At 34.3% G+C, this 21,043-nt stretch overlaps 1 protein-coding gene across 10 annotated transcripts in view; it reads right to left on the reverse strand.

Moving 5' to 3' along the window:
* Positions 1-21,043, reverse strand: part of DMD (dystrophin) — a 2,504,498-nt gene that overhangs the window by 902,251 nt on the left and 1,581,204 nt on the right. For all 10 annotated transcript variants that reach the window (XM_069063824.1, XM_069063827.1, XM_069063826.1 and 7 more), the window contains 2 exons: positions 17,635-17,782; positions 13,553-13,702 (listed from right to left, as the gene is read on the reverse strand). In XM_069063824.1, coding sequence (XP_068919925.1) covers positions 13,553-13,702; positions 17,635-17,782 — 298 coding nt within the window. The remainder of the gene's footprint in view (positions 1-13,552; positions 13,703-17,634; positions 17,783-21,043) is intronic.

Below are 21,043 nucleotides of genomic sequence, written 5' to 3' on the forward strand. Positions count from 1 at the left end.
GGGAAGCTGAGAGCCAGCCTCAAGTCAAGCTGAAAGAAGACTTTACTTGGATACTTTGTACTGACTGAGAAGACTGTGATACACTGTGACCTAGGGGTGGAGAACTTGGACTTTTGTCATTTGTGATTGAATTAAGGATTTTGCAATTGACTAAATGATTATACTTTGTTGAAAACTATTGTGACCACTTTGGTGAAAACTATGTTGCCATTTTAGTGATAAGTCATTGTGAATGCTGTATTTTGATTTTCTGTGATAAATTATAACATTCTGAATGCTGTATTTTGATTTTCTGTGAATGTTTTGTTCTGATTCGTTATTGAGTAAATAGAGAGCTCACTATACTGTGTAATCAGAATCTTAAAAGCTTAAATATCAGCAATCCCCTGGAAAGCTGCTCATGCGTGGCTTTACAGGACCATATTTATTTTGGTCTTATTTTTTGGAGAGGGGAAGGCAGGACAATTGGGGTTAAGTGACCTACCCAAAGTCACAATTTGAACTCAGGTCCTCCTGACTCCAGGGCCAGTGCTCTATTCACTGAGCCACCTAGCTGACCCCACATTTATTTTTATTAGCTAAAAACTAGGCTTGAACAGAAGAGAAAAATAACTTCCCTTTTAAAAAAATCATTAGCTGACTTCCTTTGTAATAACAATAGATAGTGCTAGGAAAACCTGACCATCCTTTATCTTTTAGATGTACCAGAATTCAGTACAAAAGGGATCAGACAGACAGCTAATAAAACTCACCAGGAATAGTTGCAGACACTCTCTGAAGCTACTATGTCTGCTAAATGTTGAAAGCAGGAAAGGTCTGTCACTTGTCATGATAGTCATGACTTTGTCAAACTATTAGAACTCTTTCTGAAACAAATAGGCATCATAGAGAACAACAAGATAATGTATTTAAATGAATAAAAATAATTTATTATTTTTATTTATTAATTTTTGATAACTATATTAATAAAATTAATTTAAAACTTTAATAAAATTTACTAATTTTATTACTATTGTTATTATTAATGGTTTAATATGTGCTGAGCACTATGATAAAAACTAGGGGCATACACATTAAAATGAGACAGTATTCATGTTAAAAGAAAATATTTTGTTTTGCCTTCATTCTCAATAACGTAGCAAACTCAGGAAAAAGTAAAGGGATTTATTATAGAATCCAGGACTAAAGCGCATTGAATGCAGCCTGAGGATGAGTTCAAAACCCTTGCTGTTTTTACAGCTTTGGTATTAAGAGAAGACAATCCTGACAGTACACGTTTCTAAATGGAGATGGGCAATTGTTATCTCAGAGATGAGTTTACAATCCAGGTAGATGTAGATTTCTAAAAAGGGAATCAAAACTCATATGTGGACTCTTTCATACCCTCTGGTCAACACATACTGTGGCCAACATCATGAGGGAGCTTTCACATATGAATGGGGGTTTCAGAGATCATGGGTTCGCTGGAATTAACTTCTTAGTAGTGGCTAAATTCCACATGGTTGTCCGCAAGGACCTTTCATTCTAATCGAAGAAGATAACAAATATCGAGGTGAATTAAGGGAGGAATTTGTTCTGAGAAGATAGAAAACAAAAGAGAGAGGAGAATACTGAACACAGTGAGATGGTGGCTGGATAGTTAGAAGGCATACGAGGCCAAACATGGTCTACTCTCTCAGCATCATAGCAGGCTAAGTGGTCTAGTTTATCCATACTAATGCACAAATCAATTGGGTTGGGCCCTAGGGTAGGATTTCCAAAAATGAGTGGCCTAACATCTCCAGGAACTGAAGCATAGATTCAGGTAGATTCAGAAGTGAAAGCTTAAGACTCAGGATGGGTGTTTAGGTGGTGAGATAGCCTGAAACTCATGTCACATTTACAGTATATTTTTAAACTTAGAACAGAGATATTTCTACATTTGTGGCCCACTCTTTGATGAGTTCCTGAGCCTGAATTCCGGAACTTTCATTTGAGGAAGCAAGAAGATTGGTCATGCATACTTCAAACTTGACTCAGCTCCTGCCCTTCCATACTTTTCCACCATGCCCTACTGGGGCTATCTTCCCTCTCTCCTTTGCTTTTTAGCTCCCTTTTATCTGAATATGTGTGTGTATGTGTAGATATATAAGTATATATCTACACATACACACACATATATATGAGAGTAAACATGCCCTTGGAGATGTCTGTTGTACAGCTATGACAGCTTTGCCATATTTTTTGAAAGAATGAGCATATACCAGTGTGTGTGTGTGTGTGTGTATGTGTGTGTTATGTTATATTATATTATAATCTATATAATATTCTTGAGACAGGGGTTAGCATTCATTCTGTACTTGTAGTACCAAAACTTAGCAAAATGCTAGGAGCACACAGTAAGAACTTAATAAATGCTGTACATAATTAATCCAATTGGTAAGAGCATGCCCTTTGTTGTCTTGTTATAACTTAGGGGGGGAAAGCCTCTCTCCCTCTTTTATTCCAATCAAAATGTAGCAAATATTTATTAATTATCTATCATGCACTTCTAGTGGATAGAGTGCTGAACTAGGAGCCTGAAAGACCTGAGTTTGAATTCTGTCACTGAAATGTAACAGTTATTTGAACCTGAGCAAGTTTTCAAAATTCTGTTTGTCTCAGTTTCCTCATTTGTTAAACTTGGATTAATAATAATATCTATTCCTATCCAAGCTATTTTGAGGATTAAATAAGTATGTAAATGACTTTCCAAGCCTTAATTCAATGTATAAAATGCTAGCTTTTAGTCACATGTAAGTTATACTAGGAACTAGAGATATAAAAACAAAACAAAAAAGATAGTATCCCTGCCCTGAAGGAGTTTATAATGTATTGGCATACATTTTATTCATTCCTAAAGAATAAAAATAAAATTCCTACATATTTGCAATCTCCTATATTTGTCTATAAAGCCTTGCAAAGTAGTAGGACTTCTCATCCTCCCCCCCCCCCCCATATTGTTATGGGAATGGAAAAAATATACTCTGCCCCCTAATAGCCTGAATGTGGTCACATGGAGCCTGTGGTAGAAGGCTTGTTTTTCAGGAATGCCCACACCTTGTTACTTTGTGATTGGGCAGTGGGTCAAGAGGGTTATTATATTCTCTGAGCCAGGAGAAGGCTATATATACCCTGGTGTGAGGTTTTGCTTTGGGGCTCACTTTGAGAAGAGTTGTATGATTGACCAGAAGAGAGTCTGGGCAGCTGTTGAGCCCCCCAGCTTTGAAAACCCAGATGTTGGTGCTTCCCTCTCTGGTAACTGGCTAGGTATGGATGTAATGGTCAGATAGCTGGAAGCTTGTGTGCTGATCTGTTTCTCTGTATTTTTTTTCTTCTTGTAACTTCTGTCTGTATTCTCTGAAGTTTGAGGTGCTGACCTTTTCCCCCTGAACTAGATAAGTGATACATGATTGATTAAAGTAAGATTGTTAATCCATTTGGAGTGGCTTTCCTTTAGAAAAGCAGATCTAAGAACCTGTGTTGGCAGCCATGCTGGGTATGCTAGGGTGCTTGCTGCTACACATATACATATTCATAGAGACTTAGTGACTTGCCCAAGGTTACCCCACTGAGCAAAGGCCAGATCTCAGGTTTCCTGGTTCCTAGGACAATGCTCATCCCTCTGTGACTTCCTTTAGTGATATGTTCAATAGCTGACAATAAAGAGAATGCCATATGAGCTTTTGCATTTATGTTCTGTTTTATACAGAAGATATTCTAAACTGCTTAGAAGAGGTTTAATGTCTTCATTTGTTTAGTCAGCAAGTAAAAACTTAGGCTAGTTTTATGCTAAAATTGCAGATATAAGATTGAGAAATTATTCTATCCAGGAGGACTACTGAGAATAGGGGAGAAGTAGGAAGCTGTTTTTTTTTTAACTTTAACTGTGAATTCAACAATCATCAACAATAGCAAAATATATAAAGAACAGGAAAGAGAATTGTATAAGAAAACATAAACCCTTGCCTAGTACAGTATTTTAAAAACACATACATACGCACCCTATATACATACATATGTGTGTATGTATGTATATGTACACTGATGTATGTATATATATTTATCTAGATGTATATATGTATATCTATACTTGACAAGGTAGTGTTGATATTTTCTATTTGTGTCCCCTTCTCCATTTTTGCTTCCCTTCCTTCTGTATATTTGTTCTGAAAATGGACAGAATCATCTCAACACCATAGAAATGGAGGTAAATATTGATTCTGAGTGCTCAGAAAAGTCAGTGGATAGGTGGCTGTGATGCAGACAAGGTGTCAGAGTAGAGGAATTCCCCCAACATTCTTCTCTAAACAGCTTTAAAATAACACATGAAACCAAATTCTAGAGCAGCAGAGCCAACAAAAGGTTGGGGTGAGACATTTTTCTAGTCCAAGACCAATTAGGAGGTCAGAAGGAAAGGTTTGTGACACAGGCGTAGGTACTGGTCTATAGCACACATGGTGGCAAAACCATCTCTGCACCATGGAGGTGGCCACAGCAGCAGAAGCAGCTTCAGGGCTTTCAACCCTTTTAAAGTACTCTACTACAGATCTCTACACTTTCCACTGTGCCCTCTGGAATTCCCACTCTATAATTAACAAATTCCTTTCATATTAGACTTCTTCTTTTCTTTTTCATTCCATCTTTTGAAACTCTCTGAAACCTAGCATCATTCTTTTTTATTTTTTGCTTTTTGGAGAGGAATCGGGGTTAAGTGACTTGCCCAAGGTCACATGGCTAGTTTTTGTGTTAAGTGTCTGAGGTCGGATTTGAACTCAGGTCCTCCTGACTCCAGAACCAGTGCTCTATTCATTGCACCACCTAGGCGCCCCCTAGCATCATTCTTTATCATCATTACTAGTAATAGTTATATCTTCTTTTATAACCCTTGATTAACTGGAACAGGTAGGGGAGTCACTGAAATTTCTAGGCCTTCATTGCTATAATTCAGTAATTTATTTTTCTCTGAGGTTCTATGTATATATGCATATGTATGCATGTATGTATCTCTCTATACAGAGAGAAAGAGAGAGAGATAACCATCAATATAAGTATTATCTGCATAGAAATGATCGAGGGGCGGCTAGGTGGTGTAGTGAATATAGCACCAGCCCTGAAGTCAAGAGGACCTGAGTTCAAATCTGGCCTCAGACACTTAACATAAAAAAAAAAAACTAGCCATGTGACCTTGAGCAATTCACTTAACCCCAACCACCCTCCAAAAAGCAAAAAAAAAAAAAAAAAAACATTGAATCGTCAAGAACTATTAAAACAACCAAGTGATAAAGTATAGAAAATAGAAGTACTAAGACAAAGGGTTCACCCAGTTAATGGGTGCATTGTGAAAGAACATTCATCAAGGAGCTAACAATAGTACTTTGCACTTTGTAGTGTTTTCTTATACATTATTTCTTTTGATTCTCCCAACAATCTGATGAGATCGACAGTTGTAATGCCAATGCAATACCCATAGCAGCTGCTATGAAAATGCACATGTATTTCCAGGATAGACTCACAAAATATAATAAACTCTCTTCCTCAAAGACAAAACCAAAATATTTATTTGGAATATCACTATTAGGAGACCAGGAGGCAAGATTTAGCAAGGTGCTCATCACCAATCCAGGGAGCAAAGACAAAGTATTCTTTCTGTCAGGCCTCCCCACAAACAAGTTCCCCCAGGCAAGTTCCTCCCTCAGCTCTGCCTCATCTCTGCTCTCTCCTCTGCCTCTCCTGCTCTCAGCAAAGCAGTAAACAATTCTCCCCCTATTAATCTATTCTGACTTTGAATCCATTGGCTATTTTCTCTTCTTTCTTGAGGAAATTTATCTCTTCCCCATCCCCCTAGGTCACTAACTGTGAAATCTTATCCAGTACCTCTGAAAGAGCTTGTCCTATTTCCCCAATTAATAGAGTCAGAATTATGTGTTTATGAGCAGGAAGAGCAGTTTTCACTATTATATTTCTCTGAGGAATTGTTAAGGGAGTGCTGTGATATGTGTCTGCTTTTCCCACCATTATTTCAGTTTTCATTACCTTTTCCTTTAACTTTCTTATATAGTCTCTAAGCAAATAACAGGGTCTATCTCCAGTAGGCCACACAGAGTTAATGGGATATTTTTTATTGAATCCTTAGGCAGCTAAAGCTAACAAATTAGTTTCATTTTTACCTCCTTGTATATGGCAGTTCCTAAAAGCTTGTTGTACAAAGGGATTCTAATAGCTATAAATTTCAAATGATCTATGTTATCTACCCATACTCCTCCAGTCCCCTCATCATTGATTCTCACCATCCAAGATACTAGTTATTCTATAATTCTTAGGATGAATATATCTGTAACTTCCTGCTGTGTAAAAACAGTTACTTCCTTAAACACTGTGTGGCTCCCCTTGTTTTCCTGCTTCCTTCATATTACTGGACTTGCTTCCAGATTTCTAGAAGCCTCCTCATCTGAATTTGCTTCATCTTCTTCCCCTATGTCTTCTTCCCAGGTGTCTGGATCCCAATCAGCCCCCCCCACCCCGCCACACACACACAGGGATTGCATGTACCTTCCTTTTGCTAACTTTTCTTCCCCCTAGCCCCCCACCCCCCAGCTATACTCACAGCTGTCTTTTCTGCTACTACCTGATACCTTCTAGCTTACTCTTCTAAAGGAAAGTTCTGATGCTGTAGCATAGAAAGCTTCTCAAGCAAATCAACTAATTCCCTTTCCATCTGAACCTTTTCCTCTAGCAATTTACTCAAAGCAGGTTACACAGGCCTATTAATGGGTGGGAAAGATCTTCCTATTCAATTAACATTATAACAGTGCAGCACTTAAATTATTATTAATTATTTACTATATCATTTATATTGTTTTCCTACTTTATATAGTTATAGTGATTCACAGAATAGTAAGTGAATCTTAAGGTCAGGAAACTTTAATTAGTGAGGCAGGGAAAGGATAAAGATTTGTGATTCTTAATTTAATGCTCATTCCATGATGAGATGAGGAAAAAAATCATAATATCATGGGAAATATTCTGAAGCTACCAATTAGAATTACCAATTACCAATTAGAATTTAAGCACCTTGAAGTCAGCAACAGTTGCAATGTAGTCCCAGTGCATAGTAATTAACCAAAAGTGCTTGTTAATTGTTACATGAAATGTATAAAACATTGAAAATGAGTGTAAGAACACTGATTCTTTCTACATAATAGAGCCAATTATAGAAACAATAGGAAGATAACTAATTTAATGGGACTGCTTAGTAAATAATGGTTTGCATTTAGGAGATTCTTCAATGTTCTTGGATTTAATACAAAATCTGCAAACCTGGACATCTGCTTACCTTTCCACACTGAGTGGGGGAAAACACGTGGGTAAAGACTGTATTCTAATAACTAGAATCCACTTGTTTATGTAAAAGACTAACATAAAATGTATCCTGTCCATGTACTTTCACTCTTCCCTTGCTTATCTTGTTCCTGTTTTCACTGAACAAGGGACAATATAACTACCTTTGCCTAATTTATCACTGTACCAATGATTCCTACAAAGATACATCATGCTGGTCACTGTGAAATGCTGTTAATGGCTGAATTTCTAGGACCTATGTTGTTCTAGAACTTTAAACAATAAAAAAGTGATCCTTCTTTTATTTTATAGCAAAAATAATAATGAGATGTAATGTGGCATAGATAGAAAATTGGTTTCAAGATTCAAGAAGATCTGGGTTCAAATTTTGCCTTAGATACATGCTTATTATAGAGCAGTTATAGATATGAATTTTTAGTGAGGATTTTCTCATCTGGGATCCCCTATACAAATAAAATAATAGGTCTGGATCAAAAATGTAAAGGCAATTAGAGTATGTTTTAGTGCTAGAGGCGAATCAATAAAGCACACACTGATTTTAAGGGATCAGGGGAAAATTTTCCTTAGTAGAATAGGAGCAGCTATAACTCAAAATTTGATTAGGTAATTCAGACTAATACCTAGTCCTGGACAAAGAGTAAAGAAACATCTTTACCTATAAGGGGATGGAGCTAGTAACAGAGAATCAGCTCTCCCAAAACCACAGAAAGCTTGACAGCTACTCAAGAACCTCCTCCAGTGTTAGGTGGTATGAATGACACATAATCTGAGTACTTAATTGACAGCCTGATGGCCGAGTATTGTCAGACATTGATAGATAGTACCACTCCAGGATCATTCTGTCATTCATATATCTATATCTAAACTATCTCTGTCTTCATATAGAGATATAGATCTATCTAGATATTGATATCTATATAAAGAGATAGAAATAGAAATAGATATAGATACAGATTTAGGGACAGAGCAATAAAAATAGATATCTTCTATTACAGTTTTTTTTAACGTGGTTAAGAATCATGTAGCACTACAATCACCAGATAGTCAAAATTTTTCCTAACTAAAAGGAGAATGGAGAGAGATATGATGAACCTAAGTGGGTTGTAGAACATTTCCAACAATGAATTGTATGCTGGATATAAAATATAATTGAAGAGATAAAAATATGGTTGGAAAAGGAGGTGAACCAGTCATATGGTATGATTGAGGGATTAACAAAAGACAATCTGAGTGCTGCAAGGGAACACACAGAATGTTAAAAGGCCTAGAGGTAGGCTTCCAGCATGTTGAGTGGATCCATTATGGGATTTATTCCACAATGTTGATAAGGAAACACATGAGGAGAAGATACATAAATGAGTTATAATCTATACTACTGGAAGGGAGACTGATAATATCCATGAAATCATGGATTAATTTGAGTATTGATGTGCTTAGAAGAAAAGAAGGAAGGAAATAGGTATTTATTAAGTACTCACCATGTGGAGGACAATGTGCAAAATGCTGGGGTTATAAATATAAGCAAAAAGAAAGTCCCCAAACTCAAATAGCTTACATTCTAATGAGGAAACACAACCAAAGGAAGCTAAAAAAGGGTGAAGTCAAGTTCCCCAGCATGCAGTCATTGTATGAAAGTCCTGAAGCCAAGAACAAAGCCCAGAGAGGAATGAAGGCTGGCTTAGGTCCCTCCACAAAATGGAGGTTCCAGGAGGAACTCACCAATTGGAAAAGAGGATAGGCCAAACAAAGGGATGCTTCAGGTTGGGAAAAACTCAGAAATCTTTTAATCTTCCAGGGTGAGGAGGCCCTAGGCACTGAGGGATGTTCTAGGATAAAGAGAATGGTTTGAAAGTTTAGGAGCTAGGGACAGAGCTAGAAGTGGAATGAAGGTTGGTCTAGATATTTCCACAAAATAGTGGCTCTAGGAAGAACTCACCAATGGGAGAAGAGATTGTAGGGGCTAAGTATTTCCAAAGTCTACTTTCCCAATCAATAAAACCTGAACCAAGAGATTGCTTACTATGTTACTTTCGTAAGAAATTAGTTTTTACCACACATATACATAATACATACACACATATATACTAAGATATGTATACATGTAAGCATATATGTGTACATACATATATGTTTCTCTGTGGAGACAGAGAGAAAATGTGTGTATATGTGTGTGTTTATGTGTGTGTGTACTACTAAGATCAATCTTCAGGTAATTCTATCAGTTATAAATAACACAAGTCTATCGATCAAAACTATTCAGATCAACTCATTGCTTAAACCATAACCTAGTCATGACTTTGGTTTCTAGTACTTGTTCTAGCCCTGTTCAGCTTTCTCAACACTTGGTCAGTCAAGTCAAAGATGAGCTATACTTTTCTTAGTGATACTGAAAATGTTCCCAAATTAAACATGTCATTCCACTCAAATTCTTTTATTTCTGCACCAGAAAAAAGATGATTTGCTCTAACAAACAAGGGAATCATCTTTTCAGTGTTATATAATTAGTTCTCATACCAACAGACCAATTAAAAGGGAACAAAACAAAATGTTTCCATTAGGTACCAATCACTACCTTCATAATCCATACTGTAGCCTTGTCTTAAAGCCTAAGGTGGATAAATGAAGGGAATGGTGATTCTGGCATACAGCTTACTCTCTGATAATCTACCTTATCCCTCTCGGCTGATATCAGATAAGAATAACATTAAAGAGTGATAAACTCCTTCCCTCAAACCTCTGATTCCAATGGTTCACTGGCCCTAGGCATAATCTATGAATCCATTTACTATACAATAACAGGTAAGAAACCCATTACTGATCTGTTATGTGACCTGGCAGGTGGTATATGACAAAAACTGAATATATCACCCAACCCAATGCTCAGGGTCTCTTTTCTATGCTTTGAAGCACTGGGTGGGTAGCTTATCTGGATATAGAAATAGATGTTTAATTATTAAAATGAACTCAAACATCTTGATGCATGGGTATAAAGATTATAACAGAATTTTATTCTCTGTATTAGCATGACCTTTAATAAAAAATACCACCATTTTCATTTTTTGCACAAAGTATTGGCTTTTTAGAAGATGGTAATAAATGAAACTAGGTTAGAATTTATAATCTGTGCTTTTTAATATGGTCAAAATTTTCAAAATCTTTGTCCTCTTTCAAGTTAAGTTTAAGGTAGTAATATACTAGAACATGTCATTTCATTATTGTTATGGTTAGAAAGGAAGAATTCCTCTATTCACAAGGTCAATACTATGAAATTTAGATGCCCCAAAGCAAAAGCAATGCAGAAATAAAAGGCAAAAGTTTATTTTATATTAGAAGTCTCCCTTTAGAATTTGATTTCTCTTATATGGTCACATTAATCAATATTGGGCAATAAATTATATGCCTATGAAAAGGCTTGAAAAGATATTACTTTAAATATGCTACCTTTAAGCCCAAGAGTAATAGAGAATTTCTTTCCTTTTTTTCCCAATAAGGTATTACATTTTTGCTCACTTTAAAATCATTATTAATTGACTAAAAGCAAATGGATAAGAGCCTTTGAATAGACACTGTATTAAAAAGATACTGTATTGACAGTATCTTTGACCTACTAATCTCTGTAATTGAGGATGATTAATTTTTTTTAAAGAATTCTATGTAAAAGCTTCAATATGGAAATTAAGCAATGAATATAATAGAATAATCAGTAGTTTACATCATTTTCCAGTTAAGCACTACACAATGATATTTCAAATTTTCCTGGAAGAATATTCCTTACCTGTAACAAGGATATTATCACATCTCCATGTTTTGTTTGGGGGGTTGGGAGAGAAGGTAGTTCACTCAATGAAGGAATGAGAAGTCTAGTTATTTTGATGCTCTTAGTATCGACAGGAAACTCAAAGGCCATTCAGCCCAAATGGCACAAGAAAAGCAATTCCCTTAAACATCTGTGATTAGTAGTCATCCAAACTCCATCTGAAACTCTCCAGTAATGGGTAATCCATTACCTCCTGTACAGTAATTCCATTTAGGGGCATCTCTAACTATTAGGAATAACAAGTTATGTACTGTACTGTTCATTTTTTTTTTCTTCAATTGATCTTAACCCTGGCTTGACCAAAAGTCAGTGCCTAGAAAAGGTATGAAAACCAGAAATAATGACAGACTGGGAGTTGAAGGCAGCAGGCACAGATGGTGGTTTAATTATGAACTCTGTCAATTTTCATTTATATCTTAGGTTTCAGAATCACAAAAATCATTGAATGTTGGAACTAGAAGGGGCCTTAGAAATCTGCTGATCCAATTCCCTAATTTTATAGGTCAGGAAAATGGAGTTATAACAGGTTTGTAAAGCAGATGAACAAAGTAGGGCAAAGTAGTTAAATTGTTATTTACCTTCCGCTAAATTAAAGCATAAAATATTCGTAGGCACACTATTAGTAATAATAAAAACAACTGGAAACAATCTATAGGTTCAAAAATTGGAGATGGATCAATGGGTCACATTTATTGTGATGGTGCTATAGAATGAATGATGACTATGGGATAAAGGAATATGGAAATCAGAGAACCAGAAAATTGTATGTGTGCATGCATGTGTGTGTATGTATATATATATATATATATATGCATATATATGTATGTGTGTATACACACATAATATACTTATTGACACTATGGATATGCTGTCAATAAGTCAACAACACCTTATGATATGCAAGCACTATGTATAATAACTTTATTTTTTAAAAGAAGAAGGAAAATAGTACCAAAGGTGACAGAATTTTTTCAAGTAGGACTAAAAAAAGACATAACAGAAGAGAGGCAGCTTGATTTAGCATGAAAAGAGCTAGATTTGGAGTCAAATTCCAACTCCGTAATATTTAATTTCATGACTTTAGGCAAGTCACTTAACCTCTATGACCTTCAGTTTCCTCTTCTATAAAACAAGTACATTCTAGCTAGATCTATTATTCCTTTAAAAAAAGTTTTTTTTTCTTTTTTTATTAAAAAAATCTATTTTAACATCATAAAAAATTAAGGTTCTTCTGTAACATTTTGCCCATGTTTTATATTTACTTTCTTCTTTTTGATTAATGCTCTTAGGTTTAAAATTATATTTTATTTCAAAATATTTATTTTTCAAATTGCTACTTTACTCTTGCTATATGAAACTAATATAAATATTATAGATTTTTATTGCACTTCCATAAAAGTGAAATCTGTTTTAGTTATTAAATAAATTATTTACACAATCTGTTAGAGAAACTTCAGCACTACCATTTGAAAATAATGAAATAAATAACCTGATACATTTCTAAATTTAGTCTTTATTATTTCTTTTCAAATTGCCTAAGAATAAAAAAAGTTTCTCTGCAACATCTTTCACACCTTTCAATTAGGTTGGAGATTGATGAATAAACAAAGAATTGATTTGCTATGTTTCTATTTTAGAATGAAAACATTATTTGGACATTCAGTCTTTCTTGAATATTTCACTTTCTACAAAATCTCCTTGTCATGATCCCAGTTTAAATTATTTTAATATTATTTATATTTTGATGAAAAGTTATTGCTTAACATGTATTTTAAATGACAATAAATATATTTGAAATATGTAGCTAAGATCCAGGACTGAGAAAAGCATTAAACACGAAAGGTTTTTCAGCCATATTTACTTTCTTAAAACCCTAAATTAAAAATAAGCAAATAAAGAGCTGAAGGGAATATGAGGGATATTGTAAATTGAGGGCTTCCAAGATAACTTGGACACTAGTTATAGGTTTCTTTGGTGGCTTTTTTGTACATGCATATGGAGCTGCATAAATTTTACGCATTTGACATTTATTTAGTAAATCCTCTGGGTGAGAATTAGGCATTTTGCTTTATTTTACTTTTTGCATGGGTCACCTTCATCTCTTCTAAAGGCTTTCCATGCACAACTGAACATCCAATTAATTACTTAGGCAATTTTCAGACCAACTCCTGAAAACAATTTATGTTGAAGAATAGCACTGGATGTTTCAGCACTTACACTTTCTTCTAATAACACCCCAAATTCCAGTTGTGACAAATCATGTAGCTGAGCCAGCACACAAACTCATGACACAAAGAAATAGATACTTGTGGCAAACTGCGTGTGAGATAAGAGACTGTTGCCAATCTGTCTAACCTTTATCCATCGAAGGTTTGCCTCTTTGCGTTTATTTTCCAGTTTGTCTTGTTCTTCTGGGTTTATGGTCTCGCTTATAAGAATTGCACCTCCTGTTTCATTTAATTGTTTCAATATTCCCTGGCGTCCAGGCAACTCTTCCACACGTAACTGAAACCAAAAAACACAATAACATTTAGGATGAATCACCGTGGTTTTCGACCCCCTTATCTTTGTCCCTTTTAAAAGTCTATCAAATTGGGGCGGCCAGGTAGCACAGCAAGTAAGAGCAATGGCTCCAGTGTTGAGAAGACCTGGAGATCGAATCCCGGGCTCAGACACTTAGCACCCACCCAGAAACACCTGGCCGTGTAACCTTGAGCAAGTTACTTAACCCTGATTGCTTAAAAAAAAAAAAAGTCTATCAAATGAAATAATAATGGTCAAATACTCAATCTGCTATTAAATACCCACAGTTTTCCACATAGGCCAAAACTGATAGACTGAAACTGCTGGCTTCCAATCTATTCTAGGGAGAAACATGTTGTCTAACACCCTAGAGAAAACGTGTTTTAACAAAGAAAATTGTTGGTAATTTTGTGTAGTTGTGATATGAGGTTACATCAATTGACTTCCAAACTTTTACATTTAATTTAATTTTAAATTTAATTTAATTTTACATTTAATTTAATTGTAAATTTAATTTAATTTTTAAGTACTCCTTAAACAGAAATAGGTTATCAAAGATGGGATGTAGGATCGCCTCAAAATATGTGATTCTGTCCTGCGATAAATATTTACTAGAGGATGAAGGTATCCTGAGAGTGGAACACCAGATGAAAGGATATTACAACTACTGTCCAAGACTTGTAAGTTTTACCAATTTCCCAAGTTATAGTTGACATATAAAATTTAGCATAGTATGTGTATATGTGTGTGTGTGTAGAACATTTCCCATGTAAAAAAAAAAGAATCTGAATGAACACAATCTTTCCAGGCTTAAAAGGTCACAATCATCTTTGATCCTTCCTTATTCTTCTCCCTCTTTATACAATCAATTGCCAAATTGTGTTGATTATGCCTCCATAATATCTCTTAATTCTCTCTCTTCTTTACACTGACTTTACTTGAGTTGACAGTCTCTAGTCTCTGAACTTTCAGTTTAATCTGTGATTTTAATTTTCCTAGACTCTGTACAATTCTCATCCTATATGAACTCCACCACCTGCCAAATATAGTTCAAACTTTTGAACGGCATTCAAGGTTCTCAGTGATTTAGCTCCAACCTATATTCTCCTAGCTCTCCTCTTTATTTTTATTATTTTATTTAATATTATTATTTTATTCTAACCATACTGGTCTACTCACTATTTCTCTAATATATGTCCTGCTTTTTTGGTCATATGTATTTGCTCACATTGTCCGTTTTAGAATTCCCTTTTTGCCATAATCACTAATTGTCCATATCTAAGGCATCATTAGAAACTCATATCAATTGTTAACATGACCATAATATTTTACCTGATTTTCTCAGTTAGAGATAATCTATGCTACCAGAACAAATATCTCTGTTATTATGAAAACTGTCATAGTTATTTCTATAAACCTCTTATCTTACTGACTAGATTATAAAGTAACTGAGAGCAAGAATTATTTCTTATTCTCATTTTTCTATCCCTCATTACCTACCAAGTGCAGCTTTGCATACAGGTAAAATTTTTAGAAAACGTTTGTTAAGTGAACTATCAATGTCTCCTAAAATATGAATTTTGAACCAGATATTTATTTTACTTCATCTGAATGTAAGCACATTCTAAAAACATAGATTTCCAAGGAGTAAATGGGATCATTTTTGTGTGATGTAAAAATGTGTAAGTGAAATTTAAGTTTTGATCTCACACTGCTACTTTTTCAAGTAACAAAATATTTCTTGAATAATGATTATTATTGTAAATATACTCCCATCTATGTATTCAAAACAATTGGACCTTTAAATTGTCAGTAGTTCTATTTCCCTTTGATATATGTTTATTTGCTCTTGAATCTTCCAAGGATTTAAAACTCTTTGAAACTCAGAAGCCAGTTTGGCAAGATCCACTTATATCTCAAATTCATCATCATCTTTCTCCACAAACCCTGACTTCTTCCAAAGTCCTCTATTTCTGTAAAAGATACTACCATTCTGCTCTACCTATAAGGGAATCCAATCTTTGGTATCAGATTTGTAGACTTGGAGTTATCCTTTACTCTCCTCTCTCACTCACCCACTATGGCTGTCTTGTCAATTCTACTTCCATAATATCTCTTACATCCAGTCCCTTATGTTCATTTATACAGCTACCACCATAGTTCAGGGTCTCATTGCCTTTTGCCTGAACCACAATAGGTTCCAAATTGTTTTCCATGACTCAATCTATCCTCTACACAAGTGTCAAAACAATTTTCCTATAAAGCATGAGTCTGACCATGTCACTGCACTCTTCAAAGGATTTATGGCTTCCTATTGCTTCTAGGGATAAATTATAAAACATTAAGCCTGACATTTAAGGTCTTCTAGAATCTAGTTCTACCTCATTTTTTCCAGGCGTGCACTTCATTTTTTTTCTGTTTTTACACTACATTATCCAGCCAAATTGGACAATAGCCAATTTACCAATCAGGACACTATATTTCCTATTTCTAGATATTTGCCTAACACAAATTCCATGTTTTCAATGAATTGTCTTTTCATCTCCTCTTCTCAGAATTCTTATGCTCTTTCAAGATTTAGCTCAGGTCTAATCTCTTTTCTAAAGTCTTCCTTGATTCCAATAGCTGTTAGTATTCTTTCCTCCTCAAACTATCATGTTGTTAATTATCTTTGCACAGTGTTATCTACCCCTCCCACAAAAAGCAAGAACTCGGAGGGAAAGGACTGTTCTGATTTTGTCTTTGTGTTCCTAGCACAGCATTTGACAATCAGCCTTCCAGCCTTCCTTCCTTCCTTCCTTCCTTCCTTCCTTCCTTCCTTCCTTCCTTCCTTCCTTCCTTCCTTCCTTCCTTCCTTCCTTCCTTCCTTCCTTCGTTCTTCTGTTTTTTCTTTCGTCTCTCTCTCTCTCTCTCTCTCTCTCTCTCTCTCTCTCTCTCTCTCTCTCTCTCTCTCTCTCTCTCTCTCTCTCTCTGTCTCTCTCTCTTTCTCTCTCTCTCTCTCTCTGTCTCTGTTTCTTCCACTCTTCCTTATTTTCCCCTAGTATGTTTAAGAGGCTGGACTTAAACATGAGTTTTGATGACTCTGAGGTCGATTCTCTACCAACTACCCCACACCGTCTTTTGTCTACACATACTAGGTGTCATACATTTGTGCATACATATACAAACTTCTACATATGTGAAAACATATATAATATATGTGCACATACATATGTATGAACATATGTATATGTATAATATATTGTACTATATATTTCCATATATAAACTTGATTTTAATTGATCCTGGAATTAAAATGAAATAAGTTATTTCAGTTTCATTTTTTGAATCATCTATCTGCTAGTTGTGGGTCAATTAGGGAATAACAGGATATTCAATAAAGGTGAGCACAAAAATCCTGTAAATTCACTTGACTGTATTGAGGGCCACTGTGTTAGCTTGGTGAGAAATAACAACCAGTTACAACAACCAGTTGTCAACTGGAACCCTTTTGATTTGAGGTGAAACAATTTGGCAATGAGATGCCTGTGGTATTTCTAGCTGTTTAGAAACCTAAAGCTATAGTATGAAACATATTAAAATCTTGATTTTCAATCTCAGTTTATGGCATTCCATCATCACATAATAATTATCTTCAAAATAAAACTAATTTTAACTAAACTTAATTTAAAAATAAATCTATGCCATGCAATAGCACCTTTGGGAATATAGAAATGTAACAAAAGCAAATAAGAAAGGTAGAATGTTGTAATTCCAAAAAGTCTGGTAATCACAAGGTTAAGAGAAAATAAAATATTGACCAATTTCTTAGTGTAGAAATCTGAACATAATTACTGACAAACTAATACTAAAATACAAAAAAAGGAGAAATGACACTTTAAAAGTATAACTAAGTGGGGAATGTCAAATGTTACCTTGACTTTTTGCAATATATCCTTTAATTGTTGCTCATTTCCTGGTTCAAGGGGGATACTGACAATGTTTTCTGCTTCCTTTAACCATAAAATAAATTCATTCAAGTCACCTTCAAATTCTGACAAAATATTCTTTTGTTCTTCTAACCTAGAATAAAAACAACAAAGTTATTATTAGCAACATATTTCTCAACAAATAACTTGAAAAGCAGACCAAAAGAGCATATGGATTAAAATAATTTTTGTTTTATTCTCCTACACAAAAACATTAAATGGCTCTTCATTGTCATTCAAGTGAAATCTAAAAACCTCACCAAAGCATCATTCAGTCTTTTAAAAAAAAGTTTATTCTGACCTTAAGAAATAAAACAAGCATTTCTAAAACATATTAGAAATATGGTTATCATTAGACACAAATATACATACATATAAATCATTCTATACATACTACTTATCAGTTCTTTCTCTGGATGCGGATAGCATCTTCCATCATAGGGTCCTATGTAGCTAATTTGGGTATTTATAATAGTCAAAATGACTTTGTGGTTTAAAGTTGTTCTTAAAACCAGTACAGACCCCAACCTTCCCTTCATGTAATCATTATTTCCCTTAATCCCTCTTCCCCAACTGACTACTTAAACATAGCCTGATGCCATGCTTTTGTCATTCTATTATCTTCTTCCTGCAAATCTACTCTGCCAACACCCCCAAATTAATGTTTCTCAGGTAAAAAATCTCTTAATCTTAAAAGATTCATCTTAAAATATACTTTTTTTGAGGGGGGGAAGGCAAGGCAATTAGGGTTAAGTGACTTGTTCAAGGTCACACAGTTAAGTGTCAACTGTCAGAGCCTGGATTTGAACCCAGGTCCTCCTGACTTCAGGGCTGGTGCTCTATTCACTGCACCACCTAGCTGCCCCAAAAATGTACTTCTTGATGGAAGATTTTCTGACCTCCACAGTGTGATGTGATCTATATCTTCTTAGAATGCTATAGCTCTTTGAACGACTCTTAGGGCATTTATCATATTCTCCTATTTATCTTTTTTCACTTATTTCTCATTATTGATTGTAAGGTCCTTGAGGGGAAGGACTACTTTTTTAAATTTTATTTTACTTGACTATATTTTATTCTTGGTTTCCCCAGCAATGACCAGCATCAAATCTTAAACACTTAATAAATACTTATGAAATTGGGATTAACTAAATTTAGATTGGTTAAGAGAAATGAATTTTGACTTCTAAATATAAAATTATAATAGCATAAAATATAGTAATCAGAAAGACATTTTCCTTAAAATTTTCTCTTAAATATATAATAGAATAACTATGAAATTAAACAATTGAATTATTATACTTTTTAAACACTACAATAAAGATGATTTGATTGATGGAAGGCATAAATTGATTTATAATATCTGATATCAGTTTGTCAAGAATGAATAAAATATTTTTAATAATATTTTTCATATAATACACTTTAAAGCAATGGCTAAGCAAACTAATTTGCTTTTAAAGATTATTTATGAATTAATTTCTGTCTAAAAATAGAAAAGACCTATAACAAAAGTAACTTATCATTTCCTTGTTGAACCCTTCTTCCAACCATTTTTTCTTTTCAGTATAAATTATTTTCAGCACTTCATTATAGACTTTGGGTTGAAGTCACTGATTAATTTTCAGTAACATTTACTAGCTGGTCTAGTCTTTCTTTTCTGTTTCAAGACACTGTCAAGCTCTTTAACTTATATCTCATCAATAACTTCCTTTTAAAATTCTTAATTATTCCCTTTAATACTCAATTGCCTAAATTTCCTATTTCCAGCTGCCTTAACTATCTACCAATAGGGTGCACATATACAGCATTTTAAAGTTTTCAATTCACCTCACATACTGCCATTGCACTTGATCCTCAGAATTACTCTAAGGGTTAATACACACATGTTATATGTGTATATATATATGTATATATGTCTTGTATATACAATATGTATATATGTATGCATGTGTATGTATATATGATATATATATGTTAATGAAATTTATCTCCATTTTCCAGATGAGGAAAACTGAAGTTGATAGAGATTAAGTGATTTGTGTAATAAATTATGTAAGTTATAAATATACTAAGTCAAAGACAAATTTGAACCTAGGTCTTCTAGTCTCAAAGTCTAGCACTCTATCTACTATGTCATGAAAACATGTAAAGTCTTCATCCATTAACCTTCCTCTGACTCAGTTAAACTCCTGTGAATCTATTTAGGAAACTTCTAAAGGAAGAGGTAAATTAATCACAAGTTTTGACACTTCCTTCAACATCAGTCTAGGAGCATGGTTCTATTTCAAATTCAGGAAGTAGAATCAAAAGTGAAAATTAATGAACAGGAAAATGAAAAGCCATACTAATAATTAAAACCCTCAAATATGGTAATGTAATCCTAAATATTAATCCTACCTCACAATCAAGATTACCCTTAAAACATCAGACAATCTTCTCTTTCTCCTTCTCTCTGTCATATTCACAGAAATAGTCTCAATGAAAGGTCATTTATTTTAAGTATAGAAGAGTAGAAGAAATTATGAGAGATACAATCCAAAATGTTTAATTCCTTGATTGCAGTACAGATCCAGGTCAGTTTGCAGACCTTTATTTTTTTAAATGAAGGTGAAAATATAAAATTTAATGATGACTTCTGATCATTACAGTGAATGATTTAAAAAATAAAGAAACCCAAAAACTACACCTTCCCTTTATAAAGTTAAAAGAAAATTGGGAGTGGACGGTTAGGTGGCACAGTGAATAGAGCACCGGCCCTGGAGTCAGGAGGACCTGAGTTCAAATCCAGCCTCAGACACTTAACACAAAAACTAGCCATGTGACCTTGGGTAAGTCACTTAACCCCAATTGTCCTCTGAAAACAAAAAAAAAATTGGGGGATTGGAGTTAGGGAAAGAAAATTATGCAAATGTTCATGGTATGTGGAATCAGGATAAGTAAGCTCTGAAATTTGAGTTGAAATGTCTAATATAGCAAAAGACTGATTTTTTAAACTATATGGCCATGCAAAGTAGTTTCAGTGAACTGTAATTATTTATAGAAAATGAACATTTTCAGCAGAAGAATGAACAAACATAATACCTTATTTCATAAGAGTGAAGTCTGCCTTAAAATCACATAAGTTAGTGATGGAAAGAATTCAATGCATGTTTTTTGCATACACACTCTGATCAAGAGTCTTTTATTTTAATAGATCTTGTTCTGGAATAAACTCACAAACACCATAAAATATCTCTTTCCTAAATGTGCTACACTTTGTACTTTTACAATGCATTAAGATAGTGAGTGCAGTAGGTACTTACCCATACATGATATATAATTAAGTACATTCTATAATTAGCCTTCAGCTACA

The sequence above is a fragment of the Petaurus breviceps genome, unplaced genomic scaffold (genome assembly GCF_028583685.1).
Source record: "Petaurus breviceps papuanus isolate PSGF00001 unplaced genomic scaffold, PetGlider_PUasm1.0 90603, whole genome shotgun sequence".
Lineage (NCBI taxonomy): Eukaryota > Metazoa > Chordata > Mammalia > Diprotodontia > Petauridae > Petaurus > Petaurus breviceps.